The sequence below is a fragment of the Hyperolius riggenbachi genome, chromosome 5 (assembly GCF_040937935.1).
Source record: "Hyperolius riggenbachi isolate aHypRig1 chromosome 5, aHypRig1.pri, whole genome shotgun sequence".
Taxonomy (NCBI): domain Eukaryota; kingdom Metazoa; phylum Chordata; class Amphibia; order Anura; family Hyperoliidae; genus Hyperolius; species Hyperolius riggenbachi.
The window spans coordinates 310,322,799-310,345,985 of NC_090650.1; the positions used below are offsets into that span (position 1 = coordinate 310,322,799).

The 23,187-nt window shown below is 42.2% G+C and overlaps 1 protein-coding gene across 5 annotated transcripts in view; it reads right to left on the reverse strand.

Moving 5' to 3' along the window:
• The window catches only part of PTPRM (protein tyrosine phosphatase receptor type M), a 995,286-nt gene that overhangs the window by 197,481 nt on the left and 774,618 nt on the right, over positions 1 to 23,187 (reverse strand). For all 5 annotated transcript variants that reach the window (XM_068237197.1, XM_068237198.1, XM_068237195.1 and 2 more), the window contains one exon: positions 19,393 to 19,577. In XM_068237197.1, coding sequence (XP_068093298.1) covers positions 19,393 to 19,577 — 185 coding nt within the window. The remainder of the gene's footprint in view (positions 1 to 19,392; positions 19,578 to 23,187) is intronic.

Consider the following 23,187-nt stretch of genomic DNA (forward strand, 5'->3'; position numbering starts at 1 on the left):
ACAGTGATTCTTGCTTGTTGAACTTGAATGAGTCCTTTTAATTCAGTAGAATTCAGCCAGGGCTAAATTTCAATTAAAGGTACTCCCCAGAGTGTGATCACAGATGTGTGTACATGAACAGTTCTGTGCACCCAGGCATAATAACTGGTTTGTAAATGTAATTAAAATGGTTATTACAGAGGATTTTACTATGATACGTTTAATTGTGATAAGAAAAACTAATTAATTGAGAGCCTTTCACTGTTAACATTTTGTCACCCTAAAACCAGATCTATAGAGCATTTCTATAAATGCAGGTTTGACAGCAGTATCTCATGAGTGCACAACAGGCTTAATGGATATAAGAACGCACATTAATGTCAACAGATTTGAACAAAACAATGGGATGGCTAGCAGAGTGACTGTGTGTTACAATAACCACAGATTACAGAAATACTTGGAAGAGTTAACTGAAGTTAAAAGACAAGTCTTCTTTTGTGGCTGCAATTCTATACTGTTCAATGAAAGTGACTCTAGATGAAAAAAAAAATCAGGCAATATGTAAAACAAAGTACAGGTAGAGTTTTTTTTTTTTACACCAAAAAGTAATAACTATGAAATGATATTGCAGTGACCCTCCTGTTATATCAGGCTAACTAGCTTACATCCACCAGGAACTTCCCAAAGGGGTATAAGAGCACTGAAAGGCTTTAAAAAAGGTTTTCTGGGGGGTGTGTCTTCAAGAAGACGTTAGTAACTAGAGATGCACCGCTCACCCTGGTAGGATCTGGACAGCGCCCGCAGTCAGCCTACAAAAAGTTACAGTAGAAAGAGGTCCGCACTTAGCCCAGAATGTCAGCTGATGGTGCCTGTAATTTGTGGTTTTGGATACGTCCATAATAAAGTTTGCCATTTCGACATTCTGGACTAAGTGCAGACCTTTTTTGTACTGTAACTTTAAGAAGAAGTGTTTGGGGGTCTAGCTCTATTCTGCTTCAGTATGTTATATGCATTTTTCTAGTTGTATTTTGATGATGTTTAGTCACTCTATCCAGCTGGATATGCACTGTTGTAATGAATATTCAAATTCAATAGACTTTGTCTTTAAAAAAAAGAACCGGTAAAGTTAGAACTAACATCTCCTATATTATTCAATGTCAGTATTTTGCAATAGCTTTTGTACTGGTCACATTCAATCTTCATATTTATGGCCAATGGGCTAACATCAAATAACAGCTGGAGAAACCGTGTTTATGTAGGCATTGGAAGCTTTCTGCTGCCACAGCTTAGTTTGACAAACCACTTTTAGTATGGCTTCTCCATTAGGATGGATAAGTGCTTCACATGTTACATTTACAAAAAATTCTTCATCTAGTGACGAAGCCAAGAATGTGTAAACAAGTCTTGCACATACTGCTACAAGCTTTTAGGTATTCATGCTTGGGTATGAACGTTATGTGTCAAGATTTACGTAATGTATCTCTAAGTTAGGACACAAAGTAGGGATAATAACAATTGCACCCTGCAAAAAGAAAACACAGAGACAACAGGAGCCAAAATGGTGCAGTATGTCACAGTACCAGAAGTATATAAAATATGCGTATGGCTTATATTCACAAAGGTGGGTTGCAGAAGGGCAACCGACCACTAGAAGCAGGTGGAGATATATAACCCCGACTCCACTCTGGTGACCAGACGGAGCTGGTAATGGTCGCACTCTTGATAAAAAGCAAACTTCAAATTACCTAAATTGGTCAAAGAGGGATGATCCCCCTCTGAAAGGATCCCCTTTACCCCATTATCTTTAAATTAGCCAATAAATGGTATTATCCTGATTCAAAACATCTTGCTTTTACCGATGGCTAACCTGATACAACACTCCACTGCTTCAAGATTTACTTTATCAGTGTTAATAAAACTCGCTAACTGGGTCTAAGGGGTCACAATTAACATTCAATTAATAGTATCTTAATCCATCCTTTAATCCTAGGCTACTAACCAACATAATATTTCTGGGCATACACAATACCATACAAGGCAAATAGTAATCAATGCAACGTATGGATAACTACTACAAAACACAAGTGTATCGGCCTATTATTTAGGCATTTGAGTAACACTAACTGTATCTGTACATGAGAGAAAACACTGTTTAACTACCAAGGTATAAAGGAGACAGGAAATCTGTCAGTAGCAGGAACCAGGTGATATGAAGGAAAAGCAGAGCAGTGATATTGACATGAAGAGACAGCACTAGGTCAAGGTCAACATAAAGAGGAAAAAACAGACAATCAGTTATGGATCATGTACAGGACATGAAAAGATTTTACATGGAAACTACTGTATAACCTTGTTATAGTAAACTTTGATATAGTAAACATTTGGGTATAGTAAACTAAATGTCCAGGTCCCAGCCAAGCACCCTTATACAGTATGAATATGGGAGTAATGCCTGGTCGAGTAAACCCTGATATAATAGAACTTCGATTATATTAAACCTGTTTTTGGCCCCTGCAGCAGTCTGAATCCGGCTATAGTAGAAAGTGGGCGGGCACATGCATCATATGACAGTTGAAGACCCATGAGACCTGGTCAGTGGGCGGGCTGGTAGCAAATTGTAGCCTACTCACTATCTGCACACTACTCTGGGACTACATGGATCAACGCACTCTTAAAACACACCTTTTCAGACAAGCTTATAACATTTTATAGCCCTTATTTACTTATCTGTTCACAATGTAATCAGAGGCAAAGGGTCACTGCCTCATCCATCCTCCACCCCCCTTACCTAGTGTGTCTCCCACTACCCTTTAGATTGTAAGCTCGCAAGGGCAGGGCCATCCTCCTAATGTTTACTGCTTGTGTCACAGTTGTATCTATGCTCCCCTTGTCATCTTATTGTGCTTTGTAAAGTGCTGCGGAATATGTTGGCGCTATATAAATAATAATAAATAATAATAATCTCATCAGCACCAGCCGGTGAGATTTATGCTTTCTGTGTAAGCTGCTGCCTAATTACTGAGGGAATTGTCTATCATCTGTGACTTGCTTGTGCATGGCTGCAACACTACAGTATCATCCAGGCTGCATAGACATTTAAACAGAGGAACTCACTATCAGTACTCTACCTTTATTAACTGGTGAGACCTATGCTTCCTGTGCAAGCTGTTACATGATTATTGCATGCAAATCCCTGCATATTGAGCACTGCACATTTTGATGTAGCTTGAACATTGTCTGTAATCGCTTGTTGAAGCATTAAAAAGAAAAAAATGACTTCCAATTAATGACTGAATTAATATACAGCACTACGGTATATTTTATGTGCTTAAAGTGAACCAAAGATGGTTCATTAGTGCACATGCTACATGATAGCCGCTGTGCAGTGGCATGCCCCCACCCTCTTCGATCGCCTCCTCCGATCAGGAAATCCCGATCAAAGAACGGGATTTCCTGGAGGGCTTCCCCCGTCGCCATGGCGACGGGCGGCATGACGTCATCGACGTCGTGACGTCAAAGGGGAATCCAATCCACCCCACAGTGCTGCCTGGCACTGATTGGCCAGGCAGCGCACGGGGTCTGGGGGGGGGGGCGGCTGCGGCGCGACAGATAGCGGCGGATCGGCGGGTAGCGGCAGCGATCGGAGGTTACACGCAGCTAGCAAAGTGCTAGCTGCGTGTAACAAAAAAAAAATTAGGCAAATCGGCCCAGCGGGGCCTGAGCGGTGCCTCCCAGCGGCATAGCCTGACCTCAGCTCGGGCTTACCGCCAGGGAGGTTAACTTGGCTGGGAGAGAGGGTGACAGTGTGTTTTTCTGTATATAAAGCTGTAGAAAAATGTACTCCAAGAGGGTCTTTTGTGGCATTTGTGTTTTTGCAGCAGGCCACAGGACATCAGCTGTTTTCAAATCTATTTGTAGCTCCACCCACTAATGCTGAAAGTCGCATTCATTTTTGAAACCTTTTCTGTATGTTTCACAATATTGCGTTTCAGCATTAAATATAAAAATGCCAAACACAGTACACCTATGAAGAGAACCAACAACTGGGATATCCGTTGAATTTTTTTTCCCATCTACAGTAACTCTTTTTACTTTTAAACTGGAATTGGTAAAGCTGAGAAATAATGTGTTTTTTTTTCTATTCCCCCCCCCCCTCTTTTTCCCATTAAAATACATAAAAAACAAAATTGTTTGAGGGGAAAACATGGCATATAATGAAAGCCTAGTTTGTCTTGAAAAACAAAAACCGATATATATTTTATTTAGGTGTCATAAGCAGGGATAAAGTTATTACTGCTTAAATGGGGACATTGGTAAAATGTCAAAACCGCACTGGTCCATAAGGGGGAAACAAGGTCTGGATGTGAAGGGGTTCATATTATGAACAGTATATATATATATATATATATATATATATATATATATATATATATATATGTAAATATATATACACATGTATTTATACACACGTATATATACATTTTTTATCTTTATATATATTGAGCAAGAACGCGACAGAGAACTGTTTAGTTCTGATATCTTTTACAGGATCTCTTTAACCTTTGCAAGATGGTAACAGCCAATTATTATGTTGTCTCCCTGAATAAAGTTTATGTGCAACTTTCAAACTGCAGACGATTCACAGCTTCTAAAATAAATTATTTTTCTGAAGCCAACAGACGTCCAAAAATATAAATCACATCCGAAAAAACAGCACTATATACCAAACAGAGAACTGTATTCTGCATTTCTGACACAGTTCTCCCTTTGACAGTTGCCTCTCTGATCCTACCTTATCTCCATTCTGCTACAATTGTGCACATAAGATCAAAAGAGGGAAAGCAAAAGTAAATCATTTATTCCGTAAAAGCCTGGGGCTTAATTCATTAGTGCTTAGAAATATCTCCTTAGATTCAGACCTACTCCCAGAAAGAATGGTAATGGAACAGGTGTTTAAAGCTTACTTGTAATGAACACTTCAATTATTGAGCAAAAAAAAAGAGAAATATCAGAAAGACTGAAGCCAGAAAAAGAAGCAAAGAAAAAACAGTATCATTTGTCCAAAGTGTGGGTTTGTAGATGTTATGTCATGAAACGTCTGTGTTCATACAAAATAATTAGAGGGCTGCATGACAAGTAGGAGTTGTAAATATTAATACCATTAATTATGAATGCTTAATCTGTCAGTGTCACAATATGTTGGCAATAAACTGACTGCAGATCTTTAAAATTATAATAAAATCAGCGTGTTACCCAATAATCCTCAGACTATGTTATAACAATGACACAGTGTTCTTTAATATTGTTTAATTCAATTATAACCTTGTAACTAATGCAACTGTATTGTCTAAATTAAAGAGGCACGACAATGACATTTAGTATAATGTAACATGTTATTCAGGATACCTACTTTTATGTTAAATATTCTGGTTCAAGCATCAAAAACACTTCTTATTTGCATGTATTGCTGTATATTGGTATGTAATCCTGCCCTCCCAGTGATGTTTAGCCTAGGCTATTTAGTTATGCAGCCTTCTGCCCCAGAGCACCTTGGGAAACCAGGTCCTGTTTCTTTTTACTTCGGAACACACAACAAACATTTCACAGTGATGCTCCGTGCCAACAGTAAAGATGTCAAGATATACAGTAAGCAATTTTTAAATAAATATTCTAAGATAAAAGCAATTTTAATCATAAAGTTACATTGAGAAAATTTCCTCTAAGTGAAAATGTATACCATTTCTTTATGTAGTTCTTAAAGCCCAAATCCAGGATTTTTTTGTCTCTTTCTCATCCCTTGTGTCCCTTTTCTCATTACAAATCTCTTCCTTACTGTCTCTTGGCCTTAACGATCTCAATAAGGAGGGATGTCGAGTGGCAGGTTGGCCACTCCTTCTACCATAACCTCATCTAGTACATCCCAGAAACTCTTGTGATGTTCCCACAGGGTCCCCCTCATCAAGTTCATACCTCTTACCAGTGAAAAGAAAGTGAAAGATAGGTTAGTGACTATAACAATCATGCCCCATCTCTGATAAGTGGCAAAGTGAGAAGGCGACTGGAATCTGCACCACTTCCCCTATGGAAATCAGAGCCACCGTAATGGTGCCTTCACCCCATTTTCCAGAACCAAAGCTAAAAGCCCCAGTATAAAACAATTATTTCAGTGCTGTCATGAATTAAACCTTTATGTTTAGTCCTGGAAGGGGGTACACTTACATCAGCGAACATCAGCGAGGTGATCTGCTCTATACAGATGTAGGGCTCTACATACAGCATACTTTTGTTGGAATTGGTTGGCCTCTTCCATATTTTTTGCCATTTAAAATAGGAAAGACTGTTAAAGTATACAACAAGAACCTGAATTATATATTCACAACACAATTCTATCCTGATTAGGGGACTAAAACTTAACTTTTAATTCATAATCTAAAAACTTCGATAAAATGGCACCAAAAGATTCAAATGTCTGACCAATGATGTTAGGGATAGTAGTACATATATATAATAGAGGAGTGATCCTCAATTCCTAAAACATCATTGCATAACATATACCGTATTTTTCGGACCATAAGACGCACTTTTTCTCCCCCAAAAGTGGGGGGGAAAAGTCCCTGCGTCCTATGGTCTAACTGTAGCCAGGTGTGCCCCCCCAACTTACACAATACCGGCGGCAATTGCAGAAGCGCATACCTATCCAGCTAGCAGGCACCCGATTCCCCGCCTTGCTCTCCTGACACTTTGCTTTGCACTCCTGGCCCTCTGTCCTGCTCTCCCAATCCTCCAACCCACTCTCCTGATCCTCGGACCCGCTCTCCCGATCCTCCGACCCGCTCTCCCAGTCCTGCTCTCCCAGTCAACAATCTTTCTCTCCGGATCCTCAGTCAGGCACTGCACAACTCCTGAATTGCGACTCCTCTTCCTTCCATGCTCGCTCGTTCCCCATCTCTCTGCATGACCACGCGTGAGTCGTGACGTCATGCGTGACCTCGGCGCCTGTGCGCCGCCAGTCACGCATTGAGAGGGCGCCGGCGAGGATGGAAGAAAACAGTTTAGAGTGCCACAGCGGCTTCTGGGAGACTTTGCCTGGGAAACTGGAAGCTGCTCGCAGACGGGATATATGGCAGAGATGTCTGTGTAGCAGTTAGCATGTCTCTCTGCACGGAGAGGGAACATCTGCACCACAGTGGGGATCTCTATTGTCCAGTCAGGTAAGCACTCTCAGACCTGGCTGCCAGTTCATACGGTGAGCAGCTGCGGCCATGTGATGTACTGTATTCATGTGTCATTACTTACAGTCCCACTAAAGCATGGGAATAGAAAGTGATAGATAGAGGGGTCCTTTTTCCCTCACTGATGTCTGCTTACTAATGTTTAGAGCTGATGATATGTGAAATGTGTTATATTGCATAACAAGATGATGTATACATGGTGTTGGTGAGCAATACCAATGTCACTTGCTGCATATGCGACACTAAGCTGAAATCGTAATGCTTTTGCCATTTTGGTGACATAGCATTTATAGGTGTTTATGTGTATATCTTTAGTAGTGTAGCAAGGTGTTGGTATAGGTTTAGCATAGGATAGTTAGAGTAGCTGGTGGGGGCAGGAGTGGTTAGTGTATCTGGCCAGTGAAGTGTAACGATCGGTGTCAGCACACAGAGATAATCTGATTATTGATGATCTGCAGAATCATCAATAATACAGATGTATACTTGATTATGGATGATCTGCAGAATCACCAATCATACAAGTATGACTAACCTCTGGACACCTAATAAAGAGTAAGTGTTTGGTGTAACTGTAGGCTATCTCCCGTGAGGCGGGAGATACAGGCAGCTCAGCCAAGAACCACCTGAGGGGCAGGTGGCCCTGGGAAGTGCAGGGACTATCTCCTTGAGAGAGAGAATAGTGAGAACCTGGTAACCAGGGATATCTAGAGTTCAGGTAATAGACTGTACTGCAGCCAGGGGACTCCAGGAGAAGAGGACACTGGCTGCTAACAGGCCGGACTCTCTGAGGAGCAGGAGTCCTAGTTGCAACTGACACTTGGTGGAATGGTGTCACTGCTAGTACAGATAGACTGAGCACTCAAGGGTGAGTGACAGCCTAGAAGGTCGGGCAGACCAGGTCGGCAACACACGAGCAGATGAGGTACAGAGACAGAAGGCTGATTCGGTAACCGGGTACAGACAGGGTCTGGCAACAGGTAGGCAGATATGCAGAGGTACCGAATCAGAAAGCAACAGAAAGGTCGACAGAGCAAATAGTCATAACAGAAATAGAGCAGAGTCCTAGTCTGAGGTGTGAGGTCCTTGGTCTCGACACCCAGGAACTAGTCTAAAGTATAACACAGCAATGACACAGTATTCCTAAGCTTGGGTGTGAGGTCCTTGGTCTCGACACCCCAGAACTGGGCTATAGTATAACACAGCAATGACACAGTAATCCTAAGCTTGGGTGTGAGGTCCTTGGTCTCAACACCCCGGAACTGGTCTAAGGTATAACACAGCAATGACACAGTAATCCTAAGCTTGGGTGTGAGGTCCTTGGTCTCAACACCCCGGAACTGGTCTAAAGTATAATACAAGCGTAATCTGGATAAGTGTGAATTCCCAGGTCCTCCTGGTTCTAACACACTGTTGGATCTGACTGGTCTGAGTGCTCACACATAAGTATTCACAACGGCAGACAACCTGAGACTGACCAGGAAGATCTATATATAGTGCAGCGCTCCTCAGCGCCGCCCAGCGCCATTCAGGCAATCACACACTGCGCTGGGATCAGCTGATCGACCTGATCAGCTGATCCCTCTCCTACTGGCATAAAGGTCCTGCCTCCCAGTGCGCGCGCGCGTAGCTCTCCATCTGTGTGCACTAGAAGGCTCAGACAAACCAGACGCATGCTGCTGTGCGGAAACCGCCGGTCTGAACGCGGAGACAGCCGCCCTGCTGCCAGACCGCGTGGCGGCATCTCCGCAATCCATTACATGAAGCTTAGATAAAAACAGCTTAGGTGGAGAAGCTCCACAAAACGCTCCTAGACCATGGATGCACCAGGTTTAGTATTTTCTTTTTTTTCCCTGATTTTTTTCCTCTAAACCTAGGTAGTCCGCAGCGTCTTATGGTCCAAAAAATACGGTAACTACACTAACCCCCACCAAAAAACCAACATGTTTCACTTCCTAAATGGAAGCTTTTTCAAGTGAACTAGTGCTAAGTGCAAGAGTGCAAAAGTGCTAAAGTGCAAGAATACATTATATACAAGATATCAGAGCATTGACATAGCATATAGGCTAGTAGCAGCAGCCAAACGAATTTGTCAGCACATGAGCCATTTTCAACTGTTTAGGCTGACAAGGGGGTGATTCCTCATCAGCGTTCAAACACTCCCCCCAGTCCTCCCATATGACTGGACCAGAAGACTGTCAATCACTCATTGGCCAATCAGAATTGCTTCCCTAGTCTCACTGTAAAGCCCCAACGTACCCCTTATGAGCCATACATAATTGTAAAAGCGCCCCATAGACGTTCCTTACAAAGTGTATAATTTGCTAGTCTCGGTATACATACATAAGCCTAGAATAGATCAAACCAAAAGACGATAGACTCCAGGAAACGGAGGATCTGATTGGCCGATGTACATCACGTGGTAACCCTAAACAAAAGAAACACAGAAACAAGGGGAGCCCAAATGGTGCAGTATGTCACACACAATAGATGAAATAAGAAATAGTACACAGAGGCTACTCACAAAGGGAGGTTGCAATGGGGCAACCAACCACTGCAGGCAGGTGGAGATAATTAAACCTGACTCCACTCGGGGGTCCCAGTCAGCCGGAAATGGTTGCACAATTCAAGGAAAAGTGGTCATAGGGACCCATAGCCAGGCTCCAAGGGTTTCCCCTACCCTGGGGGGGGGGGGGGGTATTAAGTGAATAAACAGGATGAAAAGGCGCCCAAACGATAATAAAATGAATTAAAATCTATTATATAAATAAGGTTTGAGGTGGCTTACCTCAATGAAGACAAATTCATATATAAATGAATAATCTTTAACTAGCAATCACATTTCGTGGGTCTCAGTCCCACTTCCTCAGGCCAAATCAAGCGCCATGCTATGTTCAGAGCAAGAAATAGCTTGCCTAAGGCCCTCTATTTCTAACAGCAGGAAGTAATGACTGAGGCAGGAAATACTGACTGGGACAAAAACATTTCCTTTACGAACAGCAGGAAATACTGACTGGGGCTCAGAAGTCTCCTTTAACCTCCTGGGCGATAATCCCGAGCTGTGCTCGGGGTATGTCACGCAGGAGGATTTCTCAGGCCCTGGTGCCGATTTGCATAATTTTTTTTTGTTACACGCAGCTAGCACTTTGCTAGCTGCGTGTAACTTCTGATCGCCGCCGCTCACCGCCGATCCGCCGCTACCCGCCGTGCCGCACAGCCCCCCCCAGACCCCTTGAGCAGCCTGGCCAATCAGTGCCAGGAAGCGCTGAGGGGTGGATCGGGACTCCCTCTGACGTCACGACGTCCATGGCGTCGGTGACGTCATCCCGCCTGTCGCCATGGCGACCGGGGAAGCCCAGCAGGAAATCCCGTTCTGAACGGGATTTCCTGCTTACTCTGATCGCCTAAGGCGATCGGAGTGGGTGGGGGGATGCCGCTGCGCAGCGGCTATCATGTAGCAAGCCCAGGGCTCGCTACATGATTTAAAAAATAAAAAATAAAAGTGCTGCGCTCCCTCCTGGGCGATGTAATTGTATCGCCCAGAGGGTTAATAACAGCAAGAAGTAATGGCTCAGAAGTTTGCTCTAATACAAGCATGTCCAGCCTGGGGGCCAAATGTAGCCCGCTGAGCCTTTTCTAGTGGTCCCCAAAGCTATCTACAGTTGTTAATTCCATGCAGGCCATAGCTGCAGTTCCGCATGCAAGGGCCACCTTGTGTCACCACTCTACCTCTCTATAGCTGCCAATTGTCCCTCTTTTGGAGGGACAGTCGCTCTTTGGGAACCCAATCCCTCTGTCCCTCTTTCTTCCTCATTTGTCCCTCTTTCAGGACTGATGTGCAGATCTATGTAAATATATGTATTTTTCTACTGAAAAAATTTACTCTAAATTTTATTCCCATCTTTAAAGGGACTCCGAGCTCAAAATAAATACGAAATTAGTACTCACCTGGAGCTTTCTGCAGCCCAGTGTAGGTCGGGACGTCCCACGGGGGCGTCCTGGCTCCTCTCCCAAGGCCTGTCCAGAAATGGCTGGCCGGCGGCTTCCCGGCGACACCGGGCTCCTTCTTCCGCAAACGTCACCACTGTCATCACACGCCGGCCGCCTCGCGTCATCACGCCGGCTGGCGTGACAGTACGGCGCATGCGCGGTTTAATCACACATGCGCCTTTCTGTCATGCCGGCCGGCGTGATGACGCGAGGCGGCCGACGCATGCGCGGTTTTATAGCGCATGCGCCTTTCTGTCATGCCGGCATGATGACGCGAGGCGGTCGGCGTGTGATAACAGCGGTAACGTTTGCGGAAGAAGGTGCCCGACACTCGGGCCCGGTGTCGCCGGGAAGCCTCCTGCCAGCCATTTCTGGACAGGCCTTGGAAGAGGAGCTAGGACGCCGCCGTGGGACGTCCCAACCTACACTGGGCTGCAGAAAGCCCCAGGTGAGGACTAATTTCGTATTTATTTTCAGGTCAGAGTCCCTTTAAATTTAAATATTTTTTTATTTTCATGAATTAATATGAAGGAAAATGAGCCATGATAGAAAAGACCAGTGCGATTTGAATTACAAAACAAAATATTTTTCCTATGAAATCTTAATGGTATACAGTGGTCCCCAATGTTTTTTGACCCAAGGACCACTTCAGCATCAGGCAATTTTTCCAAGGACCGGGCGGGTGCAAGCAAGTTTGCAAGGGGGAGGGGGGCCAAGGGGGCTGTTCTACAGGCAGTGTCATTACATAAAGAAGTCCTGGCAACACCAGCCCTACCTAACCACTATCTTCATCACCCTCAGCACTTTGGAAAAGATGCCTCTGCATTGCACTGGGTCTGCTGCATAAGCCACCAGCACAAGGTACATTTGGTGTGACATGTGGTGTGAAGGGGGGTACTGCCTGGGCTTCCTTATCTATTGACTCATTTCCTACCCTCATCTGCCTGCCCTCACTTTTACCCTTCCCTCCTCCCCACAGACCCTTTTCCCCCCTCCTCACACTCACTTCACCCTTACCTCCGCCCCACACCCACTTAACACTTCCCTCCTCCCCACACTCACTTCACTTCTCCCCACACTCACTTTTACCTTCCCTAAGCCATCCATTTTTCTTCCTAAACTACCTCCAGCAGCTGCTCACCTTCATGCAGACTGGACTCTGTGGCTGGCAAGAGACCAGAGCATCCCATTCATCTTCACTGCTTCCACCTGGTGTCCGTACAGACAGAAAACATGATGCATTACAAATTACAGACACTTTGTGGCAGCAGTAACAATGGTTGCAGACGGTTCTTCTCTATAGCATCCTGTAATGTCAAACAGCACGGCCCAGCTCAGAACAGCCTGCGGCTCAGTAGTGGCCTACGGCCCGGGGGTTGGGGATCCCTGGTATACATGACTAAGGGTGTGCTGGGGGCGTGATTAGGGGTATGGCAGGGCATGGCTAAAGTGTCCCTCTTTCTCATCTCAAAAAGTTGGAAGGTATGCCTCCCCTTTTGTTTGCCTGCAGGTTATCAGCCACCACTGTAGCAATATCAGCCACTGATAAGCAGCTGCCACGGTGCAATCTGCACACGGTATATGGGTTATTCCCCATGGAAATGTTTTATTTAACAAAATATCACAGGCATAATGTACCTAACAGCAACAACTAGAAATTGTGTTTAATTTTGCTAGCTTGGCCCTGTAATGCTTGGGGGGGTATACTTTCTGAGTCAGTGTGCATGCTCGAGACTGAGGGCTCGCTCTTCACCTGCTGACCGTGCCTGGCACGCCACTAGCTGACCCTAATAGGACTTAAGTGAGCAAGCATACAAGCTGATGCAGAAAGCAGACCTATCACCAAAAGCAACAAGACTATGTAGCTGGGTAATGGAAGAGGCTACACAGGTGGCCACAGGAGTAATGATCAAGGGAGCAAGATTGCCCAGAGCAACTGCAGCTCTGGGCTTCCGATACCGCCTATCACGCTAAATGCTATGTGATACAATACACAACAGATGTAGTCGGTAACAGGCTAGGGTCATACACGTTAGATCAGATGGCTGCAGTACAATGGACTAGGCGGAATCGAAGTCAGTAACAGGCTAAGGTCATACACAGCTGACTGTGGAAAATGACTCTCATAACAAATACATGCAATATTATGCAACAACATGCATGTAGGAAATCCAGGGATATCTGGCTTCAGTTCAACTGCAGCAAGCAATAGGAGGAATCATGACAGCATCCTGAGCTGCTCTGAACTGTAGAGCGATTGCAAATGACAATGAGACTTATTGCGAATGCGCAACCTAATGCAAGTAGATAAGTCAGAACTGCCCGGTTGCAGTTCCACTGCACCCGACAGAACATGCTACAACAGAGAACTTGACAGTTCCCCCCCTCCTTTAAAGGCAGCTTCCAGACGCCTATAGAAACTGGCATAATTCTTCTGAACCACCCAAACCAGAAAATCAGATGCAGAAAATCCAGCAAACTGATCTGACTGATAACTCATGAAGATCACACAGCCCGACAACACCAAATTCCAGGATCAGTCACACCAAGACCAAACCAATTGGAACCAGAACCTAAAGAACGATGCCCATCAGTACTGCAAGCCCCAGTGTGATACCCATCAGAACTGTGATTTTCAGGAAAAATCCCCCCGAAACTCTCAGAGCAATGGACTGTCCAAAAATGCCAAACCTTTTAATGCAATGCCCACCGGAACTGTCCTTTCCAACACAGTACCCACTGTCGAACCAGTCCAAGGTACCAGGACAAGTTTCCTCAGAAAATCTCCCAGAACACTTTGAAGCTCCATAGAGATCCCAAGAGGTTAAAACGCCCTTTAGGCTCACATGGAGAACTATCAAGAACCCCTATGGAACCTAGGGCAATTCCAGCGTCAGGGTTACAAGGACAAACATAGAGATCAGGGCTGCCGGAGTCTGCTTCTCTTTTGTATTGATCGAGATCAGGACTTTCAGGGACCAGAACCATCTCTGGGCATGTAGGCAGACTGGCAATATCAGGGCATGTCACCACCAAGGAAGCATCTGAGTACGCTGACACACAAGACACACTTGGACATACTGGCACACAGAGTACATCTGGGCACACTGGTACAAGAGAAACTTCTGGGCATGTCAAGGAACTGCGGACCTCAGAGTCAGTCACGATAGGACCGAAACCTGAACAGGGCAGAAAACCATCATGATCAGACTTCACAGTTACTGGACTCTCACTAAAGAATGCAGAATCAGACTTAGGAGTCACTGATTCAACCAAGGTTATTAACAAGTCATGTTCAGGGGCATTAACAGGACAGGACAAATCTTCTGATGTATGCACTGAACTAGACAGAGTCTCATCGTTAACTACACTGGATTGGAGCTCCAAAAGAGCTGCCAAACAAGTGAGTATTACAGCAACCTTCACTGAACTGGGCAAGACTGAGGAACTCACTGGACAGGAAGGGGACTCTGGAACCTCTGCCACACTGGACAGAGAACCAGAATTTTCCAAGAAACAAGGCAGGACTTCAGGAACACTCACTAAACAGGACTGAAATTCTGAGACTTCTATTATTTTTACCAGAGCATCAAAATTATCCATGTTACAGGGCAAGACTTATGAAACATTCAGAGGACAGGGCTGGAGTTCCCTGGCTGCTACAACATCAGACAGGGATCGAACAACATTAGCTAAATCAGACTGTGTACAGGGTAAGGCATCTAAAACACTTGCTGACGAGGACAATGCTTCAATGGCTTCTGCTTCACTGAACAGAGATTCATCAAGCTTTACTAGACTGGACTGTAACTCTAAGACAGCTGCTAAACATGTGAATATTACTGCAACACCAATTGAAGTAAGCAGAGGCTCTGAGTTCTCTACTAGGTATCTTGAAACATCCAAAGTACAGAGTGAAGCTAAAGATACTGCAACTTCAGCTTCGCTGGACAGGATCACTGAACAATCCATGTTGCAGAGCAGAACCATAGAAGCACCTGTTGGACAGTATAATGATTCTGTGACCTGAGCTTCATTGGACAGAATTACTGAGTAACTCATGGTACAGGGCGACTTTACTGGAACATTTTCCTGTGATTTCAGGTTCACAAAGCAAAGGCTCTGAATCATTCACTGAACTAGAGCAAGGGGCAGAAACAGGAGGCCCAGAGCACAGAATGTGTGATGCTGGAACATTCAGATGCTTGGGTTCAAAATTTCCCAAACAGGGTTTCTGAGACTGAGAATCTGTAGGACTGAAGCAGTCAGCAACAGATGGAGTGCATCTGTAGGACTTAAGCAGTCAGCAACAGATGGAGTGCATCTATTGGTATCTTCTGGATCACTTTTGCTTGCAAGATGCAGAAAACCAATCAGAAGGAATTTGTTTATATTTTTTCACAAAACACTTTGCAATCAATTTAACAAATTCCTGGGGTTCATACAAGACCTCCTCATTTTCATCTGCAACTTCCTCAGCCCAAATTCTCATCTTGCTAACAAGCAGGTATAAGATAATCAGATTGCAAATGACAATGAGACTTATTGCGAATGCACAACCGAATGCAAGCAGATAAGTCAGAACTGCCCGGTTGCAGTGGAACTGCAACCGACAGAACATGCTACAGGAGAGATCCTGACAGGCACCCTAGCACTGTCAAGAACAGTGATATGACCCTTGGCCTAAAAAGTTTTGGACACCATTGCTCAACAGTAACATCAAGAGGTACTGACTGGGGCAGGAAATGTGCATTTTTCTTATTTGTTCTTCTCTCCTCTTTTTCGTCTCTCTTATAACTCTCTTTTCCCTTTCTTATCCTCAATTTCAATCTAAACTGTTTATCTTATCTTTCTCCTGACACATACTTACTTACAGATTATCAGTAAACCTCAGAAAATGCAAAGGATGGGCTCTTTTAAATGCTGGTCTGTGGAGTAAATTAATATAACTACACTTTGAAGAATATTTAATAAACGTTGAAGAGACATATCCTGCAGTTTTTACTGACAAGGAACATTTAGTAGCTGGAGCAGAAAGCCAGTAGAACACATAACATGATACCACTCTCTATTGATTCTAAGTCATTTATCAAACAGACTTGCTGACTGACTTCCCCTTAAATGTAAAATGCCATTTAGGCGCTCAGGAGAATTGCCTGTAAGTCACACTTTGGCAGTGAAGGGAGATTATTTTTCAAATAATTTCATGGTCAGATTTTTCCTGCTACAGAACACTGAACATTACATCTATCAGTCTACAAGAGTCATCCTCCGCACCTCACAAGCTCCATACATTACTGCAAGGGGCCAGTAAGCCAAATGCCTCATTTCCACTAAGCAAGCACATTAACGTATTGAAAGTACATGAATTTTATGCTTTTCTTTCTTTTCCATGCATTTTTCCATGTATTTTCTGCACATTTGTTTTTTTAGTGGGCCAGCGGTTATTTGCATTGAACCACATGCATTTTCTCACAACATTTTTTTACTGCAGTGTATTGTGGTTTGAGCGCAAATGCTCTGAAGTAACCAGTTCAATGGATTCCAATGAAAGAATGCATGCAGTTAGGATTGCTCGTAGATTCAAAACTGCACATGATTGATTAAAATGGGTCCAAACATGCTTGTTGTGAACAAAGTTGAAACTCACAAGTTGGCCTTCGGGAAAGGCTTTTGAATGATAAACATGAATTATTGTAAGAGGTTACATAACTTGGCCAACAGTGAAACAAATGACCAAAGCCCAACCTGATTGGAGAAATTTAGGGCAAATGGAAACTTGAACAAAGTCAACCTTGAGCTCAAAATAGTGCCCCAGTAATAAAACCTTTATCTTGTACCTTCCCTCCCACATTTAGATAAGCATACAACAAGTAAATGTGATCAGGGCATTTCATTTACTGTAATTAATTTAAGTTTAAAGGAACAATGAAAACCTCCATATTATAAATCAAGCCCAAACAGCATCCAAATTAATAATGCAATTCTAATTAATTGCTGATTTACTTCACCCCACCTCACCCTTTATAACTTCTGAGAATACCTCTTCTAACTCGCCTTTCCCCATTACATGCCCCCCTCCTTACATGTCTGACAAGACAAGGTCCGATGCATTGTGCATTCTGAGATGCTGTTGTAGCAGTGCATTGTGGTTAACCACAGATGTTCACTTAAAGCTTAATTATTGTAAAGTAGCTGATGACCTGGCGTTGCCCGGGTATGTATTTGGCTGGTGTTGGCTTTGCCAACTTTTTTAACCCTAATACACAATTATTCAATGACCAAGTTTGCGAGCTTTATGGCCTTTGCCATCAATCATTTAGATTGAAATTAAACAAATCTGATTGACTGTTTGTGGCTCCACACCCTTTTCTGAATTTGAACCCCAGTCACCCAATGACCAACTGTATCAGATTTTACGCTTGTGCCATTAACAGTGCAAGAATGGCAACAATTTAATATTCACCTTGAAAATTAATAGGTGAATTTTGAGAGACTTTGTAGGCTCCATCCACTTTTCTGAATATTAATCCCAGTCACCCAGTGACCAACTGTGCAAAATTTGAGAACCCTGCCATTAACAGTGTAAGAATGGCTGCAGTTTACATTTTCCCAGTGAAATTTGTATTTGCCTCCGCCCACTTTTTGGTTATATGGGATAAAAAGTATCCTTTATGTTTTTCCAGGTAATGTACTATGTGTGTGCCAAATTTTATTCAAATACGTTCAGCCATTGTTGTGTGATTAAGTAACAAACATCCACACTTTCGCATTTATGATATTAGTGAGATTCCCTCTATTTTAAGAAGAAACCACACTAAACATTACTTTTTAGTAGGAGGGCTTTTTCGGTCTCTTTTAGCCCCCTATATATGTATCCAATAAAGAGCTCAGTGATTTTTTGTGTATAAACTGCTGGTGCAGCAGAAGTATACATAAACACTGGGGCATAATTAGCAGAATAATTAGCAGAATAGGTCTTCATGGAAGAAATGAGGCCAATAAACCAAACCTCAAAAGCATTAAAATACATAAAATACATTCATGTGGGGATTAAGGTGCACAAGATAGATGTCTGGCCCTCTTGGACTGGCCAACTGTGTCCTCTGTGCAAGAAAACTGCCACCCAGCTCCTCCCATTTTCTGGTTCCAGAATCCCATAATGTTACCACCACCATGATGATGCATGGGGTCTGCCTCATATGTTCCATCACCAATGACTCACCAGGCTTGGGCCTGCTGTGGTGAAGAAGCTATTTCTGTGCCAGATGGTGCCTTTTCATTCCTAACTTAACACCCTTGTCTCCCAAAAGAGCCAGCCAATATATATGGGAGACTCCATCTACAAAGTAAACAATCTGTGGTGACAGTTAGTTCTCACCTTGATTGATAGTGTGGTATTTCGTGGTCAGAAACTATTCACAGAAGAGGGCTCCATTGACTCCCTATCCCTTTGCCATATATTATTTGCATATGGTTTATATTATTTGACATTGGTTTAAGTGCGGAAGTCATCCTTTTATTGACATTTTTCCACACCTGCCTAAAACTTTTGCACAGGATTATATGTTCAAGAAACTAATGATAATATTACATATAAACATCTTATACTAGTCCCAGCTTCTAAATCACCATGGCATAAGAATGTGAAATAGAACTATGCAACTAAATTTCATAGCAGACAGGAGGAACATCTTTACTGAAAATGGTAATGTGGCTAGATAATCTATGCTGTTTTATGTGGAGTGTCTGGCTATAGGTTAGGAACCTTTCCGTTGTGGAAGTAGTTTTATATCTATGTCCCTGCAGCATTATCATCCTGTTTTTAGAAAAGTTGAGGGCTAAAATATATATATCCCAATAGTGTGTGAATATCCTGTAATCAATATAACCTGAACTGGATGCCCGTCAGATAAACATTTAACAATATAAGAAATCTGACTTCAAGCTTCCTCAAAGTTCACATCCTGTCAGCTAGAGAGGAGATAAAAGGCATTGGTGTCATCTCTTCAAACCTGTTATGTAGCTATCTCATTGAATCTAAAATATTAATAATAAATGTTCAAAATAAAATATTGAAAGTTCTTTTTGGAAATTACAGGAGATGAAAAAGGCATTTGAAGTTTCTGCTGCATTATACCTTTTTTCCAGAGCACCTCCTGCCATCTTACCCTGTCTAAATTTTCATACTCACTTCATATTCTTCTTTGAATCCGTAGCCTTCAGCACATTTCATCTGTGTGATGTGCTGCAGCAAGTCAGCTACCCGGATGGCTGGGTGTAGCTGGCCTGTCTGGTAGGGAACATCAGCTGCCTCCCGTTTCTTGTATGTGTGAGATTGAGCTAAACTGCTTGTCTCGCTGTTCGTGTGGTTTTCGTCTATCAGAAAGCAGAATAAAACACAGGTTAGTGATGTCACTATAGACTCGCCACACAATGATATCCAAATGAAGCAAAACATAATACAAAGTCACAAAGGAGTAAATTGAAAAAAGTCTGGCAATGAAATCATGAAGAGGACAGAAGGAAAAAAAAACTCTATGGAAAGAAATATGAACATTTTAAATCACATTTAAAAAAATAGTTGGTCACAATGCATCAAATACAAATGAAACAGATCATAAAGCAGTTATAAGCTCTTTAACATTATAGGTGACGGTGCTAACGGGTACATTTCTGAACAAAACTGATTGAACACAAATGGAACACAGTGGGACACAACATGATTGGAGGTTGGTTCGGGGTACATACATTTAGGGTTTACAGTTCTAGCCCACTCATTTGCATGCAACTTGCAAGAAATAAAAATGATAAAAGGTTTTTACACAACATATGAAACAGAGCAAGACTGAAATGCAAACCAACAAAAACGGACCTAGAGGGTATGATAAAGACCTGCATCATTTTCACAGCCGTTTATGCTTCCAAGTGCTGGACGAGCATACAGAGTTTAGCATTGTATGCTCACCCAGCATGGGAAAAGAACACCCACCTCCCCACAGTTGATTCTCCAGTGCTTACAAAGGAAACTTACCATTAATTGGCACTTTTAAGAAGATATATCAGGAGGGAAGAGAGTAGGAGAAAAATGAGACAGGGCATAAGCAATTAAAATGTATTCAGTATCAACAGTATGGCTCCTGACTGTGGTCAAAGAGAAGTGAAGAAGCAGGGGAAAGGGGATTTACTACAAGACCACAGAAAATGACTAACTGAGTAGCTGGGAAGCTTGGTGTATCTGAGAATACTAACCTAGCATTAATAAAAGGAACAGTAACAGACTTAAAAGGAACTTAAAGGTGAGAGACATATGGAGGCTGCCATATTTATTACCTTTTAAAGGACACCTGAAACGAAGGATATGGAGGCTGCCATATTTATTTCCTTTTAAACAATGTTAGTTTCCTTGCTGTCCTTTTGATTTTCAGGTACATTAGAATCACACACCTGAAAAAAGCATGCAGCTAATCCAGTCAGACTATAGTAAGATCACCTGATATGCATGCTTGTTTGGGGTCTATGGCTAAAAGTATTAGAAGCAAAGGATCAACAGGACAGCCATGCAATCTGTATTATTTAAAAGGTAATAAATATGGCAACCTTCATATTCCACTCACTTTAGGTGTCCTTCAAACAATACCAGTTGCCTGGCAGTCCTGTTGATCTTTTTGGCTGCAGTAGTGTCTGAATCACACACCTGAAACAGCCATGCAGCTAATTCAGTCAGGCTTGAGTCCGAGACATCTGATCTGCATACTTGTTTAGGAGCTATTGCTAAATGTATTAGTGGCAGTGGATCAGCAGAAGTGCCAGGCAATGTGCATGCCATGCAATCTGTATTATTTAAAAGGAAATAAATATGGCAGCCTCCATATTCTACTCACTTTAGGTGTCCTTTAAATGATACCAGTTGCCTGGCAGTCCTGCTGATCTTTTTTGCTGCAGTATGCAGCCATGCAGCTAATTCAGTCAGGCTTGAGTCAGAGACATCTGATCTGCAGGAGCTATGGCTAAATGTATTAGTGTCAGTGGATCAGCACAACAGCCAGGCAATGTGCATTGTTTAAAAGGGCTCCATTTGTCTTTCACCTCAGGTTCCCTTAATGAGATTTTCCATTCTGAGTGAAAAACGGACCCTTGTTGGAAAATCCTATTAGTAGTAATATGAATACATCCCAACCTCTTGCATCTCTGCAATTAATTTTAGAATAAGTAGCTACAATTTTACATTTTGCCCAAGTATAGTTGCTTATCCGCATTGTGCTCTTAAAGCGGAACTGAAGATAAAAAATAAACAAAGAGTTTCACTTACCTGGGGCTTCTGCCAGCCCCTTGCAGCCATCCTGTCCCGCACCGGTCCTCAACGATCCTCCTTCCTCCCGCCGCCAGCTAGTTTCAGTTTCGCAGACGGGGCTATACGCCTGTGTGGATCTGGCCATGTGTATCTTTGCTCGTGTTTCCCTCTGCAATAGCATCCTGGGCTATTGCGGATGGCAACGGAAATAAGGCTACGTATGGCAGGGTTGTGCAGGAGCAGTGGCCCACCAACTTACAAGTCCACCAAACTGAAACTAGCTAGCAGCGTGAGAACAGAGAATTGTGGAACAGGGCGGCTGCAGGGGGCAGGCAGAAGCCCCAGGTAAGTGAAACTCTTTGTTGTTTTATTTTCAGTTCCGCTTTAAGGTACCAAAATGTAAATAGGGGAAGACTCCGCTATGCTTCTACTAACAAGGGTGGTGAAGAAGGTCCCCTCAAAGCTCATATGCTGACTGTTATGATGCTGGGTTCCATTTTTATATCTGAAGTGGAAAATCCCTTAATCATATTGCTGTTTGCATATTTTATCTAGATGGGTATTTTCATGTAATTGTGGAAGCAATATACACATGACCTTGTCATACTACTGATATATAAATGGGAAAAACTCAGTCTAGGGATACTTATTTTCTAAATAGCAAATTCAAATTAATTCTTATCTAAATTTACAATCTTTCTTTACATGGGTTTCCAACTTGGTATGATGTATCTAGTACTTTATGTATTTCATGCACATGTGCATAATGGAGACAAAGATCTATGAAGGAATATTACTTAAAGGTAACATAATATATAAAATGTACTACATCATGCCTAAAATAAGATACGACACAAAGGACAAAAAACAAAATGCCATTTAAGATTTTTATTTTCATTGTCAAAGAATCCATCAAATTTTTGTATCACAATATATCCAACCTAACTCCATATCCTCATGAGATTCTGGTCCAGTCCTGGTTTTCAAACTCCCATTCTGGTCCTGGTATTCCAGATTTTCTACAGAAAATTAAAAATGCCATGACCAGAATGCATCGAAAAAACAGAACATTCCAAACAAAAACAAATTAAAATAGTAGAACAAAAAGATAACTGCTCCCGCCCACCCACCGACAGTCATTTTTATACAAAATCTTTACATTGAAGATGTCATATTAAAAATATATGTATACAGTTTTATAATGGTTAAAAATAATTGGCCATCAGAACAACATACCATGCAACAGTTTAAATATTTCAAAAGCAGCACAAACATTATATACGCTTTAACAACATTATTTACATGTTAATTATTACGGGCATTGAAATATTAAAACATCTTAAATTATATTTCCTTCTTGAAAACATCCATTTGATTGAAAAAAATCAAATTCATATAGAAATATTTAAAAATGCATTTTCTTACATTTTATAAAACACTTGTATCTGTAAACATAGTTAATCAACTTAGGGTGCACTTTTTAGCAAATCTAAATTTGTATTCTTAGCAAATGTTTTCTGCTATGAAGAAAAGTCTCATAAATACATTTTTCTCTATATATTTTATATCGTACATAAATACATTATATTTTGACAGTTTCAAGACTTTATTAATTTTGGTGTTTTTTTTTTTTTTTTTTTACAATTTATTTTACTTCATAGTATTTTACAAAACTTTAGATAAACATTTACTTAA